The sequence below is a fragment of the Schizosaccharomyces octosporus genome, assembly GCF_000150505.1.
Source record: "Schizosaccharomyces octosporus yFS286 unplaced genomic scaffold supercont6.2, whole genome shotgun sequence".
NCBI classification, from domain to species: domain Eukaryota; kingdom Fungi; phylum Ascomycota; class Schizosaccharomycetes; order Schizosaccharomycetales; family Schizosaccharomycetaceae; genus Schizosaccharomyces; species Schizosaccharomyces octosporus.
In genome coordinates this window covers 2,280,398-2,304,891 of record NW_013185620.1, presented here as the reverse complement: position 1 = coordinate 2,304,891, position 24,494 = coordinate 2,280,398, and the positions used below count along the sequence as shown (strand labels likewise).

Here is a 24,494-nt window from a genome sequence, read left to right as displayed (position 1 = left end):
GTTAACTATTGCTAAAACCATTACTATTTTGATAAAAAATTGGCTATAAATAAGTTTCATAGACCCAATTGGACAGAGCGGCCTCGTGGCCTAGAAGTAAGGCGTTGGTTTCCGGTTGCGGATCCGCCAAAGATCGCGAGTGCAAATCTCGCCGTGGTCGTTTTTTTTTTAAATGTTCGTTTTTAACTATTTTTTTTTTTAAATTTGTATATTATTTACTATAAATAAACAAAAAATATTTTTTATTTAGAGCTCCGCTTAAATTATTCATAGCGAATATTCCCGATTTTATAAAACATGTATAGCATGAAGAAATCGAAACTAAACCTACTTCAAATATCCCATGGACTATAAATCATATTTTATTAGATAATACTTGTCTACAGTCATATTAAGGCGAAAACTCCGATTCCCGTCCGATCACTGCAGATAAGTTGAAGAAGCAGTTCAATGAATAACATGCAAAAAAAAAAAAATAAAAAGCATAGCCCGAGCTAGAGAATAACCAGAATACTGGACCCAGCATAACAATGATTTCCTTTCCATCTACATCAACTTCCACTGCGTTTAAAGCCCCTAGATAGACAGATTTCTTCAAGGATTTTTTAATGAAGTTTTTTTTTATTCCTATTTCTTGTATATATCATTTAAAGTATACAATCTGTATTTTTTTATAAAAGGTTTTTGTTTACTTTTTGTAATACGCTCCTCGATCGGATTATACTATCACGAAAAAGTATAGTATATAACGAAACTCGAATAATTGTAACGAGGATATGACCAGTCGGTGACATAATGTCGCTGCTTTATGAAATTGTAACATGCGAAAAGCCATTACCATGAGTTTTTCAACTACGCTTCATCTTTTAAGCGGAGCTTTTTGTTGAAAGTTGCTTATATTTAACGTTTTAAAAGAAAGGAATTATTTCTTTTGTTGACAGATCCGTGAACGGTAGAACCAGTTCCTACGGAATTATTTGGTAAATCTAGCTGGTATCGTTTTGGATGTATATATCTGCATTATTTTGTGTTTCTAGCTGCCATTGTAAAAATGAAGAATAATTACGCTCCAGTTTCAGATTCTGATGACTCTTTCAAAGTGCTCAATGATGAAAAGTCAGATGCTAGATCTTTAGATGGTACTGGTACGCCTCCTCCATACTCAGGTAAGATTTGTTGAAATAGAAAGGAACAAAAGAATGTCAGTTGTATCAATTTGTATAATTCCAGCGACTCAAGACTTGCGCTGTAAACAAACTCGACAAACGCTCCATCCTTTCTCAAACAACAAGAGCATTCATCACTAATACATTCATTAGCTCCGAAAAAATTTATTGATTTAGAAATGGCTGATGGATCCACTCAGCATTCTGCCCAAGAGTCCACTAACATTACTGGGTCGAATTCGACATATTCAAAGTGGGTTTCAGCGAATATCTTCTTTTTTTTGCGTCTCTTGAGTACATTGGGGCTTATGGTATTCTTCTCGTAATGTTCTTTTATTTCAAGGTTCCTGTGAGGACACAAGACTTTTGGGGACTTTTTGGCGGATTTATTGGAGCGATATCACTATTTCTCTATTGTAAGTTAGTGCTATCTTTTATTTTACTAACTATTAGCAATGTCTCAATTTCCTAAAGAATGGTTCAAGCAAACTGGTAGAGTGCTGTCCTATTTGTTCACGCAAATTGGTAGAGTGCTGTCCAACCTGTGTGTCGCAGTAATATGTACGGCTTCTCTGGATGTCACTTGTTATTCCGTGTATTATTTTGTAAAGAAGATAATAGAATTTGAAAAGATGAACGATATTGCTTTCTATGGTATCTGCATTGTTAACGTTGCCGTGTTTGTTTTAATTTGGAGTATGTCTTACAACCTGCGAAATATTCTAACTGTTCTAGGTACGACGGATACGCGACAACTTCGAACATTCATTGCTGATTTAGGAAACGGCATGGGAAGCATAGGAAACGACATGCTAAACAGCATAAAAAATGCTGCGAATTATGTTCGTATGTATTGTTTATTATAAATTTCATTTTTTTTCTTTTCTTAACACCTGATTAACCTAATTAGGACCGACAGATCCAGAAAATTAAGCACCTCGTAACGAAGAAATTGAGCTTCAACCTTTTGCTGGGCAAAGCGCTGAAGTTTGAGTTTTAACGAATCTTCTCCATCCCTTCTATAAATCACATTTTCTTTCGAAGAATCCATATCAATTGCAATCCCTCGAGTTTCTGTATTCTTGTCCACAAAAGTAAGCACAGCTTCATTCGGCAGGTTGGATTGCTTTTCACGTTCATTCTTTTATGTATTTAAGAATTCGTCTCGCAAGAGTGTTATTTATAAATCGTTCGTTTTCTTTGTGATGAACATCCTTGTTAATGCAACCTTTTTAATGATTATTTAGTTGTTATGACGATAATTTTGCAAAATAATCAACTAGTTTCTAATTCAAAGCTGGACGTATTCAGATTGGCCGTTTCAACTAATGTAGTTTAATAATTTACTTCTCAAACTACAGCTTCGTCAACTGCTATAAATTCAGACATTCAGTCTCATACCTCAATGACAATCTAGCACAATGTGAATAGCTAGAAAAGAGAAAATCAGTATCAAAAACCATCCTCTATAAATTTTGTAAAATATGAGATGATGAATATCCAATACATATACTTTTCATTACATTGACAATTGTCTACGGCCACACCTAGGCGAAAACACCAGTTCCCGTCCGATCACTGCAGTTAAGCGTCTGAGGGTCTCGTTAGTACTATGGTTGGAGACAACATGGGAATCCGGGATGCTGTAGGCTTTTTCCTCATTTTATTCTTTTTGTTTTTTTTTACCTCTTTTAGCATAACGTATGCATGCATCGTGTTGCATTTGGTTTTCCTTTTGATCGCCATGGAAGTAGAAAAAAATCCTTAATACACAAAAAGGAACAGCGACACGTAGCAGAGACACAACGGGGATCAACAAGATGGTGCTATAAAATGGAATTGTTGTTTACAATCAAGTAAACAATGAATATTTCGAAAAAATAAAGAAGCAATAGGTTGAAAGACTATGAGTTACGTATTAACAGGTCATTTGAAGTTTTTTAATAAAGGAATCAATCATTCTTTACATACAATTCACCTCTTCAATATTGGCGATGTCACTTCTCAACCCATCTATTCTTTCTTGTGCTGCTATAGTCTCTCTAAAGCATGAGAAGTATCATACTTCATATTAACAAAAGATGAAGCGAAATATATACATAAATGAAAAATATACATATTTTTATAAAATCAGGCTGTATTTTCTTCTGGTTAATATTCAACTAGTGGTGCCTCTGGGTTACTAAGACTTCAGAAGAACAAACGTGAACTTAACCGGAACACAAATGTCAACACTTGAAGAATTAGACGCGTTGAATGGTTCGCAGCAACCAGAGTCCAGCCATGATGATTTTATGGATGGAATTGAGCAAGAAATTTTAAATGCCAACTCTGAAGAGCTGAATAGTCGGACAAGACTGTTAGAAAATGACATTAAGGTAAGTGTATGAAGGACGAAATGAATTGTGAAGGAAGAGTTAGAATCTTCTTAACATTCAATTATATGAAACAGGTGTCGAAGTGTTGATGTACTTCATGGGAGCTTCGAACAAAAATGTCCCTTTCTTGACATATATGGCAAGTTGAAGAAGAAAGCTAACCTCGTAATAGGTTATGAAATCCGAGTTTCAAAGACTAACTCACGAAAAAAGCACGATGGTTGAAAAAACCAAAGAAAACCAAGAAAAGGTTGCGAATAACAAGATGCTTCCGTACTTGGTTGGTAACGTAGTAGAGATTTTGGACATGCCTTCTGAAGAAGAAGATGCCCAAGAATCAGTAAACCAAAACTCAGAGGCTCGCGTTGGCAAGTCAGCAGTCATCAAGACATCGACACGTCAAACAATCTTCCTTCCCTTGATCGGTTTAGTGGAACCCGAGGAACTTCATCCTGGTGACTTGATCGGTGTAAATAAGGATTCCTACTTAATTATAGATAAGTTACCCTCGGAGTATGATAGTCGTGTCAAGGCTATGGAAGTTGACGAAAGACCTACTGAACGTTACTCCGATATCGGTGGTTTATCAAAACAGATTGAAGAGTTATTTGAAGCAATCGTTTTACCGATGCAACAATTTGACAAGTTTCAAAATTTGGGTATTAAACCTCCCAAGGGTTGTTTGATGTATGGTCCTCCAGGTACAGGAAAAACTTTGCTCGCCCGTGCTTGTGCCGCTCAGTCTAATGCGACCTTCTTGAAGTTGGCTGCTCCACAGCTTGTCCAGATGTTTATTGGTGATGGTGCAAAGTTAGTTCGTGATGCATTCGCTTTGGCAAAAGAAAAAAGTCCAGCTATTATATTTATTGATGAATTAGATGCTATTGGTACCAAGCGTTTTGATTCCGAAAAAGCAGGTGATCGTGAAGTTCAAAGAACCATGTTGGAGCTTTTGAACCAACTTGATGGTTTTAGTAGCGATGACCGTGTTAAAGTAGTCGCTGCTACCAACCGCGTTGATACCTTAGATCCTGCTTTGTTGCGATCTGGTCGTTTGGATCGTAAGCTCGAATTTCCACTTCCAAACGAAGAAGCCCGTGTTGGTATTTTGCGTATCCATTCTCGTAAAATGGCAATTGCTGATGACATTAATTGGGAAGAATTGGCTAGAAGTACTGACGAATACAACGGTGCTATGTTGAAGAGTGTCTGCGTAGAAGCTGGCATGATTGCTCTTAGACAAGGAGACACCAAAATTACTCATGAACATTTCATGGATGGTATTTTGGAAGTGCAGATGCGTAAGTCAAAGACTTTACAATACTTTGCATAAATATTCCATCTTCGTTTTTATGAGCTCCTTGTAATCTTGTCAATTTTTTTTTTCTATGATTTCTATGCCCTAAAAATTCTAAAGCATCTTCTGATGCCTTCTCTCTTCACGGTAGTCTGACTTGTAATGAATAGTAAAGTACTGTTATATTGGTCTATAAAACAAATTTTGATATCGCGTGTTATAAATAGATGTTGAACTTTACTATGAAGGTTCGTCTTTATCCTTTACTTGTTTTGAAGCTCTCCAGGTTACAGCATTTCATGATCTCATGATCCTTAATAGTAGTCAGGACTAAGGATTCTTTCATTTAATTTGCGTATATGAGCCTTTCATATTCAAATCATCTATGGGAATTTTGAAATCAGCTAAACTATAGTTGCCTTTTCGACGAAAGCTGTTTTAGCTAGGATGTGAAATGGAGAAACTTGCTGAGGCATTATTGGGTTTATAGCTTGGTTGTATGAAACTTTTCATCATGCCATTATCACGATCAAAACATTAAGTTTTCTTAGGCCCTATTTTCTATTTTCTTGACACTATGCAAAACAATTGTATGATGGGCTGAACCCAGCTTTTGATAGGAAGCCGTATACAAGTTACACTTGCTTCATTAGTAAGAGTAGTCACCAAACGACATAGAACCATTTGTAATGGAAAGATGGGAACATTGAAAGGGATTATATGTGAGTCTATTATGAATTCACGATTTTAGCTAAGACAGTTGTTTACATCCAAGTAATTTAAATATGAATTCGATAAAATTAGTTCCATAAGTTTTAATTCATGGAAAATACAAGAAAAATTCTAATAATTGTGTAATTACCTTTTTTATTTTTTGGGAAATAAGTCAATTACATTTCATTTGACCATAAAAAGAAGTTGTCTAGAGCAACACCTAATTGTTTGAGATTATTTACATTTATTTGCCAGTATTTCCAGCGCTAGAGACAAGATTCGAAATAGAGAAGAGGCGCTTTCATTCTTAGCTTTGTGTTATTGACATACTACTCGTAAATTTATATTTCAACAATGTCTTGTGAAGCAAAATCCGAAATCCCCTTTCCAGCTACTCAGTCTTCAAATTCAAAGAATCAATGGGTACATAAGCACGTCAAAACATCCTTATGCCTTTTGTCTATGTCTCTGTTTTTTGTTCTTCTTAAAGGACCAGAATATTTTGTTCCTTCTGCTCTCTGGACTTCAGAGCGAAAAGCGCACTTTGTTCTAACTCATTTCCCTCTAATCGATGGTCATAATGATTTTCCTACATTTATTCGTGAAAAATATGATAATAAATTGGCCGACAGAGACCTTCACCATGCCACTGGTCATACGGATATTCAGCGCCTAAGAACCGGCCATATGGGAGGACAATTTTGGTCTGGCTTTGTTGAATGTCCTCCACTAGTTTCAGATAGCAATCTTGCATGGAACAGATCTGGTGAACATGAAGCTGTACAACAAACCTTGCAACAACTTGATATAATCAAGCGTATGATAGAAAAATATCCTCAAGATTTTTCTTTGACTACCAAACACGACCAAGTAAAGTATAACTTCTTACAGAAGCGCATTTCTAGTATGATTGGTATAGAAGGTCTGCACCAAATTGCTGGTAGTCCATCTATTTTACGACGCTACTATGAAATGGGTGTGCGCTATGCCACGCTTGCTCACAATTGCGACAATGTTTTTGCTGATGCTGCTGTTGGCGGTAAACAAGTCAATGGCGGATTGTCAGAAGCGGGACGAGCTTTGATTCGTGAAATGAATCGCCTTGGTATGATTGTTGATTTGTCCCATGTGACGCCTGAAGTTATGCATCAAACTTTAGACATTTCTGTTGCACCAGCTTTTTTCTCTCACAGCTCTGCCAAAGCTGTTCACAATCGTAAGCCACTTAGTTCCAGCCTATGATACTGTATTTATTTGCTAACTACAACTTTAGATCCAAGAAATGTTCCGGACGACGTCCTTTTAAGAGTCAAGGAAAGTGATGGAGTCGTAATGGTCAACTTTTATCCAAACTTCATTAGTCCAACACCTGGGAATACTACTTTGGAGACTGTCGTTGAGCATATTCAACATATAGCTAAAGTGACAGGCTCCTATCGTCATATCGGACTCGGTGCCGACTTTGATGGCATTGAATCCGTTCCAAGAGGTCTCGAAGATGTTTCCAAGTACCCTGCTTTGTTTACAAGGTTAGCTGATTTAGGGCTTTCTATCAAAGATCTTATAAACATCGCCGGAGGTAATATCTTGCGCGTTTGGAAAGCCACCGAAGAGGCATCTCACAAAGTACAGGAACCACTACTTGAATGGGAAGACGAACTTGGCAAATGATTTATGTAATGATCTCTCTTATGCTACCTAATATCAATAGTCCTTTATGAATGATAATTTCTGAAACGATCACATTGCTACGATTTTGGTGAATACTCGCCATTTTCAACAGTTAATATAAATATAATTATGTAAAACGATAAATACAAAACAGAATTTCACCATTACCAATTATACTAAGCTAATAATATTTTGTAGTGATGAAATGTCTGAACCTCCAATCCCTTACGGATTCTTGTTAAACTTCATATAGCAAGAAAGGTGCATGCTAGCGAAAAGAATCTATGGGAAGGTTTATCGGGTTAATAAATAAGAAGGTAGGTTGAAAAATAAAAGCAAAGTTCCCTTTATGGGTCTTTTTTTTTTTTTCTTTTTTTTCTTCAAATTAACCTCTTTGATATCCACTTCCAATTGAACCACGACGATAAGATGAATATGATTTTCTGCGACCGTTTGGATGGGGAGTAGGTAAATCCAAAAATCGGATATTTGGTTTATTTTGCTGGGAATCGTCTTCATCTACTTCTTCGTCGTCATTTTCTTCATTGTTAATAGTTAATTCAGATCTGTCTGGAGATTGTTCAATGGGTGAACGAGCGGATAAGGGATACGGGCTAAGTCTCTCAGTAGGATGATCAGGTTCAATATCACTAGGTGAATGAGTTCGTTCACCAAGAATTCCTGTTGGATCTATGCCAGGACGTTCCTCCACTTCATCTTCACTATCTCCCATATTTCCTAACACTTCTTCACGACGTTGTCTCTCAACGCTATTCTCGCGTGAATAAGCATCAGACCTACTCATTTCTCTTCGCGGAACATTATTCTCAATAGAAGCTTCCTCTTGTCCGAGATCCCTTTCGTCGCTATCTGGCGCATGATAATTACGTTCAAACGCTTCGTGAATATTTTTAAAAAATCGACGAAATTTAGATTGCGGCTTACTGTCGTTAGAAGCTTCCTCCTCCTGTGCACTCTCTTTTTCTTCATCTGGTGATCTTTCAGCATGATCAGCACCTGATCGTGAACGTGATATAATATTTCCTTGAGAGTCCTCCTGGACAAGATCATCTCCCATCATGTAACTTTCGTTGCCTGGATTTACCTCTTCCTCTCTGTCCTCTTCGTTCGAAATACGGCGCTCTCCATCATAATCTTTAATAGCAGGGACAGGTTCTTCGTTTTGTTCATCGCGGTCTTCAGGATGAGATTCTACATGTTGAGGCCGAACATGTGCAGGGCGAGGAGCTGAAATTGAGGATGATGCATCAACCGACTCTTCATCTTCTTGGATATTGACAGGGTGTCGCCGCCTAATAGAGGAAACCACAGAAGGGGCTGCGCCAGAGCGTACACTGGTTCCTCGCTTTAGAGGTAAACTTTGACCTTGATGAACTCTTGGAAGATTGAAAGCAAAGTGCGAGTCTCTTGTTTTGGTCAAGGTAAGAGCAATAGTGTTTATGCGCTTTCCGAGCATAAAGAAAGCAATACTACTACCATGGACGATAATTGAGCTTAGGACTAGGAAGCAAACAACAGGCCACATTACAGTAATAATATAGTAGTTAGGATCACTCTCAGTTGGAAGCTCAGAAGTAGGTATAGTCTCATCATGTTCAAGCTCGGCTCTAGCCAATAGACAAGTATAAATAGCACCAACTCCGATAGGACCAAAGTGTCCAGCAAACAAAGCTTCTCTCCAGTTAATTATGTCAGGTATCAACTTTTTAAAGGCAAGGACAGCTGGAATTCTCCTAGCAATTAAAACGCATATGGCTAAAACTACGAGACGCCAAACACTAAGATCTAATTCCGGCATGTGAAATTGCTCCCAAGGCATGATAGCGCCAATATAAACAAAGAATGAAAGATTAAGAAGCAAGTCAATGACGTTTGAAACATGAGACTCCTCGGTTTTTTTCGAAAACCATTTATCCCAAGAAAAAGCAGCACCAGCACAGAAAGAAACAAGGAGATCGTCAACGCCTATAATTGTTCCGATACCACTGCAGAACACAGCCAAAACAAAATAAAAGACAAGAAAACTTTCACGATCCATCAAACCTCTACGTTCTGAGAATTTAATAGCTTTGCGAGCTACTACGCCAATTACGGCTCCAAGAAAGCAACCAAAAACGCACTCATAAAGAATAATTAATAGTACCCAATCGCGTCCAGCATGTCTAGCTGGTTTATCGATAATTAGGTAGAGACCGAGATAGAGAAAAGGAATAGCCATGCCATCATTACAACCAGACTCGGCCAAAAGCATATTTCGTAAATGACCAGGAACGCGACGAGCAAATTTACCTCTGCCAACAATCGAGGATGCTAAAACAGGATCTGTAGCGGTAATACATGCCGCTATTGTGAGAGCTTCAAGAAAACTTAGACGTGGAATTAAAGCAAACATAAAGCCACAGCAGACCAACCAGCCAAATACCATAACAGGAAGCAACATGATTACCATGCTACGCCAATGCCTCAGCATGTAAGCTCTCGGAAGTTCAACTCCTGCAGCAAATACTTGAACAATTAATAAAATACGAGCAAGTTCTAAAGTTATATAATCAGAGTTTCCCCAGCTGGTGGGTACAAAAATTTTTGCAGCATGCGGACCAAAAATCAACCCGCAAATAGTTGCAATCGCTAAAGAGGTTAGTAACCAGTTGGACTACAAACAAAAGACAAGTAGGATTAGACAATCAAAGATTACCAGAATAGCAAACACCGGCAGCAATGGCCTCGTCTAATCACCAAGAACTTACTAGCTTCACCCATGTAAAATTTTTCTTTTATGATCAAAGAGCAAAGCATAAAAAGAGAAGTAAAACCTCCCAAGATAGCATATGCTAAATGCGGCTTGCTGATTTCCAGTTGACTCCATGCCATTTTATAAATTTTAAACCTGCAATAAAGAAATCAAAGTAATTAAAAAAGGGGATATTATGGTAAAGAATGATATGGAATCCGAGATTAGGATTGTTTTGATTCCTAAGCCAGGTGTTTAGAATTATTTATGCGTAAATATATGCCAAGATCAAAAAAAACAACCGGATTAAAAACTAATACCAATAATGTTTATCAATTCTATCAGTTTTATATTCTTTTTGAAAAAAAGAAACTAAGCACTTTTATGAAACCAAGAAGGTAGTGGGAACGATTGTTTTCATTTTCATACTTTTTCTGTTGACTATTATAATTTTAAATTCGCTTGTATAATAACCTAATTTATTTATAAGTATAAGAAATCCGAGCAATCTTGCTTTATGCTAACACAAAGTAAGAGTTCCAAGCAGTTCTTAACAGCGATTTACCAAAAGAAAAAGAAGAAAAAATTGTTTTGGAAAGTTTACTTTTTTTAATAAAGGGTCATTTTGAAGAATAGACGATTTCTCGTTCTTCATCTCATATAAACGGCATAAAACCGTTACAATATAGCCTTATACATGTGTTCATAGGCATTAACTTTTTCATTCGTTTTTCATAATTGTTTTTGGTTTTTTAAAGCTTTCTGAGGAAATTAGGTGTGCAGGATCCTTTTTTTCCTTCATTTTCAAGCTTACACTTGTTTTTTATTATATACAATACATTTCAATCACTCGGGGTTTATTTCTCATCCCCGTATTACTTTACTTTATTGCTGAAGAAAGAACAAAGGTGTACGCTATTCTCTTGAATTACCATTTCATTTTGTGGATTAAATATCTGTTGACGTTTATTCACAGAGGATAATATTCGTGGTTCATTCGTTGCTCCGTTTTAATAAGAATAAGAGTTAATTATTATGCCTACAGAGGCCAAGAAGATTATCATTAAAGGGTTTGACCCTCTAAAATCAAAACAGCGCCAAGAAAAGTATTATAATGTTATGATCCAACAACTTGATATTGCTCTGCAGGTCATTATGGCCGGCTTGGGCTTGAAGACAGGCTATCAAGAGCTATATTCTGGCGTTGAAAACTTAGCTAAAGCCAATCAGGCTTACCGATGCTTTACTTTACTACAGAACCACTTTACGTCCGGTATACATTTACTAAGAGATGCTTGCTTGACTTCCATTTCTCAAAACATGGACCAAGTCAATGCGTGCTCCATCGTGGTTCGGCAATGGAAGCAATGGATGGAGCGTGTAGAAACTGTTCAAAACGTCTTTTATTACATGGACAAGACGTTTCTTGCAAAATCCCCAGAGTTTCCCACAATAGAAGAATACGCTCTTTCTCTATTTCGCGAGGAGCTTTTGGATACGAAAACCATTCAAGTCCCCTTTTTGAATGACCTTTTGAAGCTTTTCGAAGGGATTCATTCTGGATTACAAATCGATCATGCTTGTCTACAAGAAGCGATGTCTATTCTTCATCGCGTCAAATACTACGGTGCCGTATTTATGCCGATGTATCTTGTTTTTTTGGATCAATTCTTCCAACGACAATCCGAGGAGCGGATAAATACGGTTTCTGTTAATGAGTACTTGCTGTATACTCAGCAATGTCTAGAGTATGAAATGCTGGTCATGAATGAATTTGATTTAAATCGACATCAAAAGGAGATTCTTCAGACACTACAAAATCGGTTGATTCGTAGTCGTTTACCCGTTTTGGTGAATGGTATTCAAAAATTTGTTAATGATCGTGATTTAGATTCCTGCAAACGTTTGTATTCACTGTTGCATCTGACTATGGAAACATCTCAGTTAGTTGAGCCATGGTCTAACTGCCTTACAGACATTGGGTTTGAACTTGTGAACGATGAACAGAACGAAGAGATGTTAGTACCAAATATGATATCATTGCATACTTTCTTACAGTCGGTCATAGAGCAGGGGTTTTCGAACGATGAAGCACTTTCGTATTCCATGCGGAAATCATGGGAAACGTTTATCAATGGTGCACCAGGAAAACGTAAAGAAACGCCTGCAAAGGCCATCGCCAAATATATTGATTATTTGCTTCGGCATGGGGAGCAAGTAACGAACGGCACTCCTTTACAGCAAATTTTCGAAACATTACTGGATATCTTTCGGTATGTAGCAAGTAAAGATGTTTTTGAAGCATTTTACAAACGGGATATTGCGAAGCGCTTATTGCTGAATAAATCGGCTAGTTCGCAAAATGAGCGGATGTTGTTGGAGATGCTAAAGAAGACGTGTGGAAGTCAGTTTACGCATGCGTTAGAAGGGATGTTTAAGGATATAAATTTATCGAAAGAGTTTTCGAGTTCATTTCAACAATCCAAGTTGTCCAAAAATCTTCATCGGGATTTGTATGTGAATGTGTTGTCACAGGCGTATTGGCCTGCGTACCCGGAAGGGCATGTACGGTTGCCGGAGGACATGCAGGAAGATTTACAGCAATTTGAAAAATTTTATCTAGCAAAACAAACGAGCAAACGGATTCGTTGGCTTCCATCGCTTGGACATTGTTTGGTGAAAGCGCGATTTCCTCTGGGAAATAAAGAGCTTAGCATATCACTGTTTCAAGCATGTGTATTGTTGGAATTTAATAAATGCGCGCCTGGAGAAGGGCTCACATACCGGGATTTACAAAAAACGACAGAATTGACGGATGCAGATTTGACGAGGACTTTGCAATCATTGAGTTGCGTTCGTGTAAGACCACTGGTGATGGTGCCCAAGGGAAAAGTGCCTAAACCGGATACGATGTTTTATGTGAATGAGAAATTTACGGACAAATTGTACAGAATCAAGATTAATCAGATTTATTTGAAAGATGAGCGGCAAGAAAGTGAAGAAGTACAAGAACAAGTGTTGCAGGACAGGCAATTTGAGCTGCAAGCCGCAGTCGTGCGGATTATGAAACAGAATGAAAGAGTGAGTCATGATGAGCTCGTACAAAAAACGATAGAAGTTTGCAAGAATCGGGGTATTCCGGAAATATCAGATATCAAGTCGACGATAGAGAAATTACTCAACAAGGAATACCTAGAACGACAAGATGGCGAATATGTGTATGTACCATAGGGAAAGAGAGTGAGAGAGAGAAGCAAGACTTTTAATTACTTTGTGTTATGAAAACTGATAATGTATGGATCCTGATGGTTTCCTTTCTCTCTTTTTTTTTTTTTTTTTGTGTGTTATTATATTTAATTCTGTTTTCTATTTCTATTTCTATTTCTATTTCTATTTTTCTCTTTCTTTTGTTGTCTTTTTTACTTTTGTTTATAAAAGTGACGAGTTACTTTGGAGACGAGATTGGGGATCCCAAGTCGCGCAGGCAAGTCTTGTCTTGTCTGGGTAAGCCTTGCATCAAGCAAAGGATGCAAGTGTGACTAGAAGAATGAGACTTTTATTCATTTATGTATGTACGATTCTATGAATTCATTCAATAATTCAATAATTTTAAAAGTTTATAATCTTATAAATCGAATTGAGAAAGGAAATTCATACTACGGAATAGATTTCCATAAAAGAAAGGTATTCCATAACGAACAAGACATATATACATAAGAATATACCTTACACGTACCTCTCTCTATACATACCTACAACTAACTACTAGTTACTTACTACACACAAACACCCCACATGCTCAAAGAGCAAACCAACCCCCACATAAACCAACCCACTGAGTCGTCAATAGTCAGTCTCGTTTATACGACATCTTCCTTTCTTCTTCTAGTGAACGTACCACCCCCACTCTGTCCCAATCTCAATCCCCCACCTACTTGTTCTCCATGGCCACACCAGTCGCACTCTCAACTTGATCATGGCCGCACATGCCTACAAGCTGCTCGTACGAGATGCCAAGCAACTGATTCGCTTAGATGGAATAACATTCTTTAACGTTTCATGATGACGTGATTTTTTTTATCAGCGAACTGCTTATGCTTAAGCTTAAATGGATGTAGGCAACGTCATATCGTTCGCTCTACGCAACAAAGGACGAATCGGCCGTTCTCTGGACCGAGCAAGCACTCTCGGAAAAAATGTTTCAAGACGCGATAGAAGCTAAATCCAGAACACCCACAAACCCAATCCCAGCAATTTGACGAAAAATGCAAAACCGGACACAAAGAGCTAAAGGAAAAGTGAACCCGTTAAAGAAACAAAAAAAACCAAAACCAAACCAAACTAAAAAGACAATTTAAAAACAATTCTATTCTTTGCAACTATCCAATGCTACCCCTAAATTTCAAATCCTTTTTTTTTTTGTTTTTTATCCATAAATCATCCGATCTGGATTTGTTTACATAAACATTGTCGCTGTCTGAAATGCGCAGTTTGTCCCTCTCGTAATCCTTTCGCTTATTGGTCGTCTCCTCATTTTGATACCCCAACAAAAACGCTTCAAAAGGCGACTACGGCGAACCACCGGAAATACAAAATCTTACTTTTTTAGCAGTCATCCTGTTCTTCTTTTCCAGTGGTCTAGAGTTACAAGGGTATCATCTCTCTCTCTCTCTCTCTTTAGTCGGCCTAGTAGTTTTTTCCCTTCTTTTTTTTCGCTCTGCGGTATTGGAAGTTTTCTGCTCTTTGAATTCCTTTCCTCTTCCAAACACTTTTCTACATATATATCACAGACGCAGACACAGACAGACACAGAGAAGAGACTGTGTTCACTGTTCTTCTGCTACTGTTATTATTCTTATTATAATTATTATTTCATTTTTCTTATTACATATCTTTACGAATATTCACATTCTTTCTTTTGAATCCTTCTTTCCCTTTTTCTGTTTGTTTGCTTGTTTGCTTGTTTGCAAGACGAAAATAAAGACACAAACAAGTCACTTGTAGAGATCAAAAAAAAAAAGAATCATTTTTATTTTTATCTTTTTTTTTTTGGGCTCTAGAAATCATATTTGAGAAACTGTTCCTATAGTTGTTTCTTTTTTTTTTTTTTTAAAAAAAAATTGGTTTCTTTTTCTTTATTCTTGTTCCTCTTTTCTTTTTACTATTACTACTATTGTTAGTAGTATTATCAGATTTGATTTCAAGAGTGTGATTTCACTCTTTCCTGTTCTCTCTTTCCCCCCCCCCTTCCTTTATTCTAATTTAATTTTAGTTTAATACCGTTCTGGTAAAAAAGGAAATTCGGTTTGGTTTTTTCTTTTCTATTTTTGTTTTCAATTTCGGTTTTGTTTTTGTGTGTTTTTCTTTTTCTTTTTTTTTTTTTATATTTTTCTTTTTTAGTTTTGGAAAAGAAATCTCTTGTTTTTTATTAAAAAAGGTCCTTTTATATATATCTACTTATATATATAAAATTAATCTTGAACAACAAAACGAAAAGAATCGTTGTTTACTCCCCCCCCCCTTCTCTATTTCTAACTCTCTCTCTTTTTTCTACGATTGAAATAAGGTCTCTCACTAGTCACAATGACTTTTGCGAAATTATTCTCCCAATCTTTAAATAGACGTGTCGCTGGATTCCGTTCCCCCTTCGTCAATTCCTCCTCCCCATCGGCTTTGGCTCCCAAGACACGCTTCTTCAACACTTCTCGTCCTAGAGCAAATGCTTCTTCCTCTTCCCCCTCCTCCTCTTCGAAGCCTTCTCCTTCCTCAGGCAAAAGTGTGTGGAAGATTACAAAGCGTGTTGGTTTAGGTTTCATTGCCGCTAGCGTCCTTTACTATGGTCTTTCCGTCTACAGATTCCGCCATCCTGATGAAAAACAACCTCTTCCTGACCCTACAAAGAAAACTCTTGTCATTTTAGGTGCCGGTTGGGGTGCCACCTCTATCCTCCGAACTATCGATAGCTCTCTCTACAATGTTGTCGTCGTCTCTCCTAGAAACTATTTCCTCTTCACCTCTCTTTTGCCTTCTACTGCCACCGGTTCCGTTCATAGCCGTAGCATCGTTCAACCCATTCGCTATCTCCTTCGCCACAAGTCTCACTTTGTCAAATTTTATGAGGCAGAGTGCACCGACGTCGATAAGGATGGCAAGACTGTCGAAATCCGCAGACAAACTTCTGATGGTCAGGAATTGGTCGAGAAGATTAACTACGACTACTTGGTTTGCTCCGTCGGTGCCGAAACTCAAACCTTCGGCATCCCCGGTATCGAAGAGCATGGTTGCTTTTTGAAAGAAATGTGGGATTCCCAAAAAATCCGTACACGTATCATGAAGTGTCTCGAACAGGCTCAGTTTAAAGACCTTGATCCTGAAACTCGTCGCCGCTACGTTCACTTCGTCGTCGTCGGTGGTGGTCCCACCGGTATGGAATTCGCTGGTGAAATGGCCGATTTCATCAAGGATGACCTTAAATCTTGGTTCCCTGAACTTGCCAACGACTTCTCTGTAACCCTTATCGAAGCTTTGCCTTCCGTTCTTCCCATGTTCAGCAGCAAATTGCGTGAATATACCAAGTCTCTTTTCGCTAGAACCAACATCAACATCAGAACAAACACTGCCCTCAAGGAAGTCACCGCTGATAGCATCATCGTCGAAGTTAAGGATCCAGAAGGCAATAAGGTTGAAGAGTCTATTCCTTTCGGACTCTTGGTTTGGGCCGGTGGTAACCGACCTAGACCTCTCATAAACAAAATCATCCATTCTTTGGAAGAGCAAACCAACCGTCGTGGTTTGATTGTTGATGATTATATGCAAGTCAAGGGTATGCAAGACGTCTTTGCCCTTGGCGACTGCACCTCTACTGCCTATGCCCCTACTGCTCAAGTTGCATCTCAACAAGGTGCTTTCCTTGGTCAATTGTTCAACAAACTTGGTTCTCTTGACTTTGAAAAGCCTCGTGTCGACAGATATATCGCTGTTGGTGAAGAATTAGACTCCGCTGCTCTCATTTCTCTTGCTAATGAGAAGCATGCTTCTACTAAGGTTTTCCGTCCCTTTAAGTACTCTCACCAAGGCTCTCTTGCCTATATTGGCCATGAAAAGGCAATCGCTGATTTGAATGTCCCTTTCCTTGACAAGCAAATTCATGCCAGTGGTTACCTTGCCTTCTTTTTCTGGCGCTCCGCCTATCTTTCCGAATTGTATTCCCTTCGTAACCGTACCAACGTTATGTTGGATTGGATCCGTACTTCCCTCTTTGGCCGTGATATTTCTTCCATTTAAATAACCCCCACTTTCAAGATATGTAGATCTATTAAAATGCTATTTTTAATCATCCTTACATAGGAACGTATATTTGATTTTAAATACGCAAGCAACAGTCTGGTTCAAGTCTCGTTTTATTATTTACATACAAGTTTCTTTTTTGTTTGTATATTTTTATAGCTATTAACTTTTCAATATATTGGATTAAGCATACAGATTTTCGAAATCACGACTTAAGGATTGCCATATATTTAATCCTTCCTCCTCGTACCTGATGCGCTGCTTGCAATAATCAATGTAAGGATTTCCAAGGATTGACAGGTAATTTTGCAGATACTCTATTTCTTCATTTAAATACTGGTCAATTTGGAATCTTTGCCAAAGAGTATCAGCATACAACTGTTTCTTCTAAAAATCATGTTAATTTCACTTCCACCTAGGGATTTATTTTCTTCTTTTTCCTTTATACCTTGAGCAAGTTAGTTTCAATTCGGTTTTCGGTGTTGAGAATAGTAGAATTTCTTCCGTTCGTTGAATCTTGTATCGTAGCTTCTCTTAATAAATTCTCGTCATTAGATATTAAATATTTAATTTTTGTTAAATCAGTATTAAATGGTATAGCCATTCTTTCAATCAATTGCTAATTGTTAATACTCATATAGAATAGCTAAAGCATACCCTCAATGATATAAGCATCTTTGTTTCCCTGGTTAGATTTGTAATTAAGGAATTCTTAAAGGTGAAACTTTGCTGATGCTGTAACGTATCAACATTATAGGCATGCCTACTAACCAAAGTCATGGTATTACTTTCTCTTTTGGCAAATTCCGAATTAAATACTCGTTGGTAAATGCCACTGTCAAGCAAGCAACTATACTGGTTAGTTAAATAAATACTGACAATCATTACTCACTTAAAAGAATTTTGTAGGCGATTCACATCATCGTGAAGATGGTCCATCGTATAAATAGCTTTCTCAAATATTTTAATAATATTCACCTGGTTATTAATTGCTACTCCGCAAGCTGTTGCAGCCTTCAAAAGCCGCTCTTTGCATGATTCTGATACATCTGGTACAGAGTCCATTGGATTTTGATGACAAGAAGCGATGCTTTCCTTTATATAAGAAAGGTTTTCCTTTCTCCAAGATTTAAAAACCTGAAATAATTAGCATATGATACATTAAAAATTAAAGAAATAGGACAAAACACATACATTAGGCTCTTTAAAAAATACTTGAATAACTTCGTCCTGCGAAAAGATTGGATGATAAGCAACATCATTTACAAAATCATAAAGACCCTGTCTTCTGTATTCTAAAAACGTATTTCTACTGGATGCTGTTCGCTTGGCAACTATATTGGTTAGGAGTGTAATCTGGAAGTCGTATTGACTTACAATGGAATTTCTTCGAAGCTAGAAAATGGTTAATTATTGAAATGAATTAATATCGCCATCATTTACTTACGTAGTAGGGGTACTCTTCTCCAAGGATACTTTTCAACCAAATAAGAATGAAGCCTAAGAGTAATTAGTACGCTATGGGGGGATCAAACAATCACAAGAATGTAGCAGACATACCAATAGAAATCACTGTATCTCCGTAGAACTTCTCGAGTATTGCGTGAATCTGATATTATATAATTGTTGTGACGATAAAAGAAAGGACCACTAGGTTCAAGGTCAATATCAACGTTCAGTTCCTTTCTATTAGGAAGTGGAGTCGAGTTTGTATATCGCTGGCTGAAGCTTGTCTGGCTATTCTTGGGTGAATCAATTAAAGATTGAGGAAAGGAATCTAATGAAGAGCTTCGACGGGGCTGGGACAAATATATAGGAGAATTTGTCGTACCAACATTATCATAAGTGATCTTTTTGGGAGGACGCGATGCATGTTCACCGGTCTTCTTCTTAGAGGAAGAGGAAGAGGAAGAGGGAGAACGAGAATCACGGTAATTTGATTTCAAAGAAGAAGTTGAAGGCCTGTATAAATCTCCATAATTATATGAAGCCTCATTTCTTCCTGGTGGTGAAGGAGTAGTAGGAAAATTAGGAAAAGGAGGTGAGTTTTGCAATTGAGAGTTTGAAGAGAGGAGGAGTGGGCTTGGGATAGTCTTTGTCTTTTTGGAACTTATCGTGGATGGTTGAGAAAATAAGGGAGCTTCATTTTCATTGTGAAGAAGAGAGGGGTTTATATCACATCTTTGGAGGATTGGCAAAACTGGGAGAGTAAGTCAGTATTTCGAATAACGCGAAGTTGAGCTTAAAAAAAATCAACTTACCATTTCTTTGTTTTTGGATTTGTTCCAGTGTGGTGGGGACTCCAAGCTGGTAGAAAGCGACAAGTGCTAAAAGGGAGTAAAACTGTCTTTGTTGTAAGGGTTCATTCGTACACTCAATCAATTCTAAGAATTCAGCAATTATATGATCTGGAATTTCAAAAATTTTCGAGTACAGAGACGCGTCGGGGTCAAGAAATTGATCAAGCTTTTGAAATTCTTCCCAGTATTGTTTATATTGGGAGGGAATAGATGAGTTTCCTGAAGCTTGTTAGACAAACGTTTACAAAAGCAGATCTTAATGTTTACCTAGAGCAGCCTCGTAAGTCAATGGTTTAATTGGAGATCCCCAAGTGCTTGATGAAGCCCATGGATCTGGTTCCATAAAGACATTATCAGTCATAGCATTAAATAATAAACTGAATAAGATTGTAGGTTTCGCTTTATTAATTAATGTATCTTCTGTCGCTATCGTAAACCAAAGTATTAAAGTTATATAAAGAACCGTTGGAATCAATCAATTTTTTGCGAGGAATCTTCTATTAATAAATAAATATAGTAAATTATAAGAAAAGCTTCCTATACCTGAAAAAGGTCAAACAATTGGGGAATTGACGTGGTTTTCTAAAAGTACCTAAGGAGGATTCTGGTGGAAGTAAGTAACAAAAGTAACAGCATTATGTAAATAAACAAAAAATCAATATAAGAGAAGTTGGTAAAATAGAAAGTCGTAATATGTATTTTGATCACGGTCAATTATAAGAGAAACTTGAAAAGTATTTACTAAACTGAAGTCGTTTGTTACTATCAAAAGTCTTTCCCATTCAGGTTCACTAATTTTTGTGACTCTAACGATGATAATTTGTGATGATTTCAAATAATCAGGCTTTTCTAGTTGAATTATTACAGCGTAATGCACAAACAACGAAGGTCACCGTTTCGTTGGAACATTTTGTTCATTTGTTTTTCCTTGGTTCTGTCATGAAAGAAATGGGAAATATCCTTGATCAATGTGGATGTAATCGTTTACAAAGGAAAGTACAGAAAGCTTTCTCTATTCTACTGGACGGGATGTATTCATAAAATTTTTTTTAATACTTTTTTAATTATGGGTATTGTTTTTAAAGGACATTTGCTACCAGAAATAGAGTTTCTGCTCAATCGTGCTGTCACTATGTATACTAAGAAGTACAATCATTGTTGACAACTCATTAATTTCCTTAAGATAATAATAAACTTTCTAGTCCATTGTACATAAATAAACACAATAAGTTTCAGTTCCGTAGGTCAATGTCAAGCGATATGCAATTCACTTGTCATTCCTCGCCGAATGTCCTTGGATCCGTAATCGATCGAGCGTCTTCTTTCATGGTAATTAACAAAAAGAATCAAATTAGAAAACGATTATACAACAATAGAGCTGAAAAACTTCGATAGGTTTTTTTTTGAAATGGTTGGCTCACTATTGTTTTCCTTTCTTCTGGGTGTCTAGCGGCAGCACAATGCTGGTGTGATAGCCAATTTCAACTCATTCTTGTTAATTTTATTGGGTTTTTACTTTAATTTCAGGAAAATTATCAATTAATAGAAGGAACTTGATTCAGTGTCGTTTACTACGCGTAAAAAGGAATCGAGTCGCTTTTATAGTGATCTTCTAAAAAGGGCGCGATTTTCGCGCGTCATGCAGAATCCACAAGACTTTGATTTAATTTTTGATTCTTATGATTTTGGAAAGGAAGGAAAAGTACGTGAATCTATGCGTCTAGGTCACCATAATTGTCCTCATTGAAACAATGTCATAGAAACATGCTGACCAAATTTAGATCAGCCTAACTAAATTGCTATCAGTAATAGGTGACCTCGAGCTTTTACGTTCAAGTTCTGCTCCCCCTTTACTCAACGAATTTCAAAGGCGTGCTACTTCAGAGTTCGTACAAAAAAATCCAACTCTTTCCATTAACAAGGATAACCTACGAGAGTTACTAATCAAGTTGGTACAATTCAGTAAAAGTGAAAATGCTAGCTCTGTAGAAAATCCCGTTGAACAGTTTTTTTTTCCTTTGGTGCAGCAGTCGCAAGCATTATCATCACCTTCTCAAGAACATGCCGTGGAAGATTCTTCTTTCGACTCCATAGAAAGTCCTTCTAAAATTCAAGCTCAAAAACTTCTTTTGCCGAATAATTCCAATAAACTGGAGATGAAATCTCCAAATATTTTGAGCACTCCTTTTGCTCACTCAACCCCAATTACATGGTATGTTATAGATGATAATCATTTATTTCAACTAATTCTTAAAGGAACCCTTTACCTTCTGCTGCTGACAGAGTAGCAAATCAATTTAGCAGCTATAATATAGAAAACAATTCGATCAAAAGTTTAAATATGCGACTGAGAGAACTCCAAGATTCTCTTGACCAAGCAAGGGACCAGGCAAGAAACAAGTCCAGAATTGTTGATTTGTTGAATGGAAAGATTGACGAATTGACTCACTACCTGGGTTCTCTTGAAGCTCAACACAGGGAAATGAACCTAACACAAGAGGCTCAGAATTTGCAAATCAGAAAACTCAAGAGTAAAAATGAATCCCTTGGTGCTGAAAACGAAAATTTCCAATCGGAGCTTATAGCGAAATCAAATGAAATTGTACAGGGGAAGAAGCAACTTTCTATATTAGAAAACAAGTGTGCTGCAATTATGGAAGAGTTGGAAAAGAAATCGTCAAGTTTTAATGATCTATATAAAGCTGCCTCGAAATCATTGTTAAATGAAGAAGTTCTATCTAATTTAAAATTGGAGAACCATAAACTCCGAACCCATAGTCAACAGCTAGAGGACGAGCTAGAGGAGTTTCGAAAAGAAAAACAAAACCATGTAGAAGAAATTAATTTACGCCATCCTTCGCCCTTACCTTCTCAAAAACTCACTAATTCTACTTTTTCGCCCTTTTTGTCGATACCATTCTCTCCCGCTCACATAATTAGCGAGGAAATCAATAGGTCTACCTCAACCATTAATTCCCAAGCAAATCAAAAAGATGATATAGGAACAGATCTTCTAGATCTGGAGAATGCTCTTTCACAGGAGCGTTTACGAAACAAAGAATTAACCTCAGGATTTACTATACTTTCCGAAGAAATTGGAATCCAGAAATGGATTATACAAAGCTTATCCAGTATGTCACCTCTTTTACACGATTTTAAAAATCGTTATGAGATTTCCATGCCTGGAATCGATGACCCGGATTCGACTGCGTTATACTCGACCGTGGAGTCCAGCAGAGAAGAGAATTTTCAAAGTGAAAATGAAGTTACATCAGGATCTCCCTTTACAAGTCAAGTATTTTCCATCAACAAACATCAAAGTACCTCCCCGAACACCGCTTTCTCTGAAAACGTGAACAAACGTCTAGCAAGTTTCATACAATTCAAATGCCGACCTATACTTGTTCAATTCTTCATCTCCTTTAAATACACAATTCGAGATCTATTGTATATTGTATTAGCAGCTTTATTTCAGCAACTTATGAGGTTTTTATTGTCGTTCTTTGAGGAACTAATTCAAACATCAAATAATGAAAGCAATCTAGCTCAACCTTCATGATGAGTTTACAATAAATGAAGGCTATTATGATAACGAAGGCGCCTGCCAATCTTTTTCTCTTTTTCTTTCTTTCTTTTTTTTTTTTTTTTTGTTTTTAGGAATAAGCTACTAAAGAGCATTAAGTGGACTATATTCTAACCAATGCTATAATTTTTCTTTTCAAATTGTCAAAGTTCGTCAATCATAATCATAATCATAATATTCGCGGTAATCATTGGAGGTATTCGGTCGTGATATTTATTATAGTTCATTTAGGCTTGTATGTTTCCTTTTCAGTTAATAAAGAGTTTGTAATTATCCAGCAATTTTGTTTCGAGACTTTGATGTGGTTGAAACGATAAAATAAGTAATAAAGGTTGTACCTATCCCAGTAAACCAAAAGAGGGTTGTAAAAACAAAAAAGGCGGTCACTCTATGCGTGTACATGAACCAGCTAGATTTACGATATTAGCAAAAGATTATAATAAACACTTCAACATACCGCATGCCGTGTAGTTTGGATGCAAAAGCTAGAGTCGCTTCATAAAACTCAATATCCTTGGAATAGATACGGATAGTCGCACTCTTAGGAGTATCAGCTACATAAAAACGCGAGGACAGTGTGTTGATTGCACTGCGATGGTTTCCAAACATTTCAGATTCCAATAGCTTTACGCTTACAGTCTCGCGTTCATCTAAAATCCCAGTCAAATAAAAAGGAAAGCAGAGAATTAGCTTTAGGTATTCTTGTATAGTTGAATAATATGGAAATAGGACCGTTCTTGAAACAGATTTCAATGTCGTTTGCTCAGTTCTTCCATGAAAGTCAACCGAAATCATAAAATTGCCAATGTCTCTATTACGTTGAGAACGAGGAATAGTTAATTGAAGGATCGATGTTCCAGGAAGCCTAGGATCTATGCTAAAGTGATCCATGTTCACTTTGGCATAAGGATAGTTAGACCCAGTTCTAAGCAAGTTAACGAATAAGTACTATTTATGAAACGAATATGTTTAAAACATACGTGTAGTTAAAATGAACAGGATATTGCACCACAGCATGAGGAATAACCGTGTCGTAGAAGATTATATAGCTAACGAGACTAGGAATTGAAAACAATACAATTATTAGAAAGCATATAAATAATTTTAGTCCACCTATGAAAGGCCATATCCAAGCCTTCATTTTTTACTATATACAAACTTCATTTGGGCGAAAATAGGTGTAAAGTACGATACCTGACTTTCGGTTCTCCCGCGCGACCATACCGCGGCTAGACTCACCGACAAACGAAAGCGAATATTTGTGTCAAAATCAAAAAAGACGTAAAAATCCGTTTAATCCATTTTTTATCCTTTACAAACCTAAGAACCGTTGTTTACTCTTGGAA

At 37.1% G+C, this 24,494-nt stretch overlaps 10 protein-coding genes and 2 non-coding genes across 12 annotated transcripts; 9 read left to right on the top strand and 3 right to left on the bottom strand.

Annotated features, from left to right (window-relative positions):
- Positions 1–79: 79 nt before the first annotated feature.
- Positions 80–160, top strand: SOCG_16300. The gene has a single exon. It is a non-coding gene; the product is annotated as a tRNA-Arg (tRNA).
- A 670-nt stretch (positions 161–830) lies between these two features.
- On the top strand, positions 831–2,467 carry SOCG_00463 (uncharacterized protein). The gene is made up of 6 exons (XM_013162883.1): positions 831–1,166; positions 1,320–1,477; positions 1,510–1,582; positions 1,620–1,862; positions 1,902–2,012; positions 2,077–2,467. The coding sequence occupies exons 1-6, from the start codon at positions 1,052–1,054 to the stop codon at positions 2,097–2,099; spliced, it is 723 nt and encodes a 240-aa protein (XP_013018337.1). The 5' UTR covers positions 831–1,051; the 3' UTR covers positions 2,100–2,467.
- Positions 2,468–2,649: 182 nt separating this feature from the next.
- Positions 2,650–5,609, top strand: SOCG_00462 (19S proteasome regulatory subunit Rpt5). The gene is made up of 2 exons (XM_013162882.1): positions 2,650–3,544; positions 3,717–5,609. The coding sequence occupies exons 1-2, from the start codon at positions 3,392–3,394 to the stop codon at positions 4,875–4,877; spliced, it is 1,314 nt and encodes a 437-aa protein (XP_013018336.1). The 5' UTR covers positions 2,650–3,391; the 3' UTR covers positions 4,878–5,609.
- SOCG_16299 lies at positions 2,704–2,818 on the top strand. The gene has a single exon (XR_001203004.1). It is a non-coding gene; the product is annotated as a 5S ribosomal RNA (ribosomal RNA).
- Positions 5,610–5,909: 300 nt separating the features above from the next.
- SOCG_00461 (dipeptidase) lies at positions 5,910–7,226 on the top strand (the record flags this gene model as incomplete). Its single annotated transcript, XM_013162881.1, has 2 exons — positions 5,910–6,771; positions 6,829–7,226. The coding sequence occupies 2 exons, from the start codon at positions 5,910–5,912 to the stop codon at positions 7,224–7,226; spliced, it is 1,260 nt and encodes a 419-aa protein (XP_013018335.1).
- A 49-nt stretch (positions 7,227–7,275) lies between these two features.
- SOCG_00460 (plasma membrane alkali metal cation/H antiporter Sod22) lies at positions 7,276–10,383 on the bottom strand. The gene is made up of 2 exons (XM_013162880.1): positions 9,995–10,383; positions 7,276–9,875 (listed from the first exon to the last, which is right to left on the bottom strand). The coding sequence occupies exons 1-2, from the start codon at positions 10,116–10,118 to the stop codon at positions 7,612–7,614; spliced, it is 2,388 nt and encodes a 795-aa protein (XP_013018334.1). The 5' UTR covers positions 10,119–10,383; the 3' UTR covers positions 7,276–7,611.
- Positions 10,384–11,013: 630 nt separating this feature from the next.
- On the top strand, positions 11,014–13,209 carry SOCG_00459 (Cullin 4; the record flags this gene model as incomplete). Its single annotated transcript, XM_013162879.1, has 1 exon — positions 11,014–13,209. One exon carries the CDS (start codon positions 11,014–11,016, stop codon positions 13,207–13,209), a length of 2,196 nt encoding a protein of 731 aa, XP_013018333.1.
- Positions 13,210–13,344: 135 nt separating this feature from the next.
- Positions 13,345–17,852, top strand: SOCG_00458 (NADH dehydrogenase). Its single transcript, XM_013162878.1, has one exon. The coding sequence runs from the start codon at positions 15,562–15,564 to the stop codon at positions 17,260–17,262; it is 1,701 nt and encodes a 566-aa protein (XP_013018332.1). The 5' UTR covers positions 13,345–15,561; the 3' UTR covers positions 17,263–17,852.
- On the bottom strand, positions 17,361–20,154 carry SOCG_00457 (sorting nexin Mvp1). Its single transcript, XM_013162877.1, has 10 exons — positions 19,833–20,154; positions 19,527–19,784; positions 18,826–19,465; positions 18,713–18,765; positions 18,643–18,660; positions 18,460–18,599; positions 18,158–18,402; positions 17,923–18,115; positions 17,714–17,884; positions 17,361–17,652 (listed from the first exon to the last, which is right to left on the bottom strand). Exons 1-10 carry the CDS (start codon positions 19,924–19,926, stop codon positions 17,449–17,451), a joined length of 2,016 nt encoding a protein of 671 aa, XP_013018331.1. The 5' UTR covers positions 19,927–20,154; the 3' UTR covers positions 17,361–17,448.
- Positions 20,155–20,257: 103 nt separating this feature from the next.
- Positions 20,258–21,037, top strand: SOCG_05661 (uncharacterized protein). The gene has a single exon (XM_013164081.1). The coding sequence runs from the start codon at positions 20,391–20,393 to the stop codon at positions 20,604–20,606; it is 216 nt and encodes a 71-aa protein (XP_013019535.1). The 5' UTR covers positions 20,258–20,390; the 3' UTR covers positions 20,607–21,037.
- On the bottom strand, positions 20,568–24,295 carry SOCG_00455 (siepin). Its single transcript, XM_013162875.1, has 3 exons — positions 24,129–24,295; positions 23,606–24,073; positions 20,568–23,557 (listed from the first exon to the last, which is right to left on the bottom strand). Exons 1-3 carry the CDS (start codon positions 24,287–24,289, stop codon positions 23,419–23,421), a joined length of 768 nt encoding a protein of 255 aa, XP_013018329.1. The 5' UTR covers positions 24,290–24,295; the 3' UTR covers positions 20,568–23,418.
- Positions 20,983–23,426, top strand: SOCG_00456 (meiotic spindle pole body protein Kms1). The gene is made up of 3 exons (XM_013162876.1): positions 20,983–21,267; positions 21,347–21,777; positions 21,822–23,426. Exons 1-3 carry the CDS (start codon positions 21,205–21,207, stop codon positions 23,122–23,124), a joined length of 1,797 nt encoding a protein of 598 aa, XP_013018330.1. The 5' UTR covers positions 20,983–21,204; the 3' UTR covers positions 23,125–23,426.
- Positions 24,296–24,494: the final 199 nt, after the last annotated feature.

Bases quoted from the DNA above. Each gene is read 5' to 3' on its own strand.
- SOCG_00463 (XM_013162883.1), top strand. From the start codon at position 1,052: ATGAAGAATAATTACGCTCCAGTTTCAGATTCTGATGACTCTTTCAAA. The intron at 1,583-1,619 runs GTAAGTTAGTGC...ACTAACTATTAG, and splicing joins GATATCACTATTTCTCTATT to CAATGTCTCAATTTCCTAAA. The intron at 2,013-2,076 runs GTATGTATTGTT...TAACCTAATTAG, and splicing joins AAATGCTGCGAATTATGTTC to GACCGACAGATCCAGAAAAT.
- SOCG_00462 (XM_013162882.1), top strand. From the start codon at position 3,392: ATGTCAACACTTGAAGAATTAGACGCGTTGAATGGTTCGCAGCAACCA. The intron at 3,545-3,716 runs GTAAGTGTATGA...ACCTCGTAATAG, and splicing joins TGTTAGAAAATGACATTAAG to GTTATGAAATCCGAGTTTCA.
- SOCG_00460 (XM_013162880.1), bottom strand. From the start codon at position 10,118: ATGGCATGGAGTCAACTGGAAATCAGCAAGCCGCATTTAGCATATGCT. The intron at 9,876-9,994 runs GTAAGTTCTTGG...TAACCTCTTTAG, and splicing joins ATTTTACATGGGTGAAGCTA to CGATTGCAACTATTTGCGGG.
- SOCG_00458 (XM_013162878.1), top strand. From the start codon at position 15,562: ATGACTTTTGCGAAATTATTCTCCCAATCTTTAAATAGACGTGTCGCT.
- SOCG_00457 (XM_013162877.1), bottom strand. From the start codon at position 19,926: ATGACTGATAATGTCTTTATGGAACCAGATCCATGGGCTTCATCAAGC. The intron at 18,403-18,459 runs GTATGTGTTTTG...TAATTATTTCAG, and splicing joins TATTTTTTAAAGAGCCTAAT to GTTTTTAAATCTTGGAGAAA. The intron at 17,885-17,922 runs GTATGCTTTAGC...ATTAACAATTAG, and splicing joins AGATGCTTATATCATTGAGG to CAATTGATTGAAAGAATGGC.
- SOCG_05661 (XM_013164081.1), top strand. From the start codon at position 20,391: ATGATTTCAAATAATCAGGCTTTTCTAGTTGAATTATTACAGCGTAAT.
- SOCG_00456 (XM_013162876.1), top strand. From the start codon at position 21,205: ATGCAGAATCCACAAGACTTTGATTTAATTTTTGATTCTTATGATTTT. The intron at 21,268-21,346 runs GTACGTGAATCT...GACCAAATTTAG, and splicing joins ATTTTGGAAAGGAAGGAAAA to ATCAGCCTAACTAAATTGCT. The intron at 21,778-21,821 runs GTATGTTATAGA...TAATTCTTAAAG, and splicing joins CACTCAACCCCAATTACATG to GAACCCTTTACCTTCTGCTG.
- SOCG_00455 (XM_013162875.1), bottom strand. From the start codon at position 24,289: ATGAAGGCTTGGATATGGCCTTTCATAGGTGGACTAAAATTATTTATA. The intron at 24,074-24,128 runs GTATGTTTTAAA...TAACTTGCTTAG, and splicing joins CCTGTTCATTTTAACTACAC to AACTGGGTCTAACTATCCTT. The intron at 23,558-23,605 runs GTATGTTGAAGT...TCGTAAATCTAG, and splicing joins TCCAAACTACACGGCATGCG to CTGGTTCATGTACACGCATA.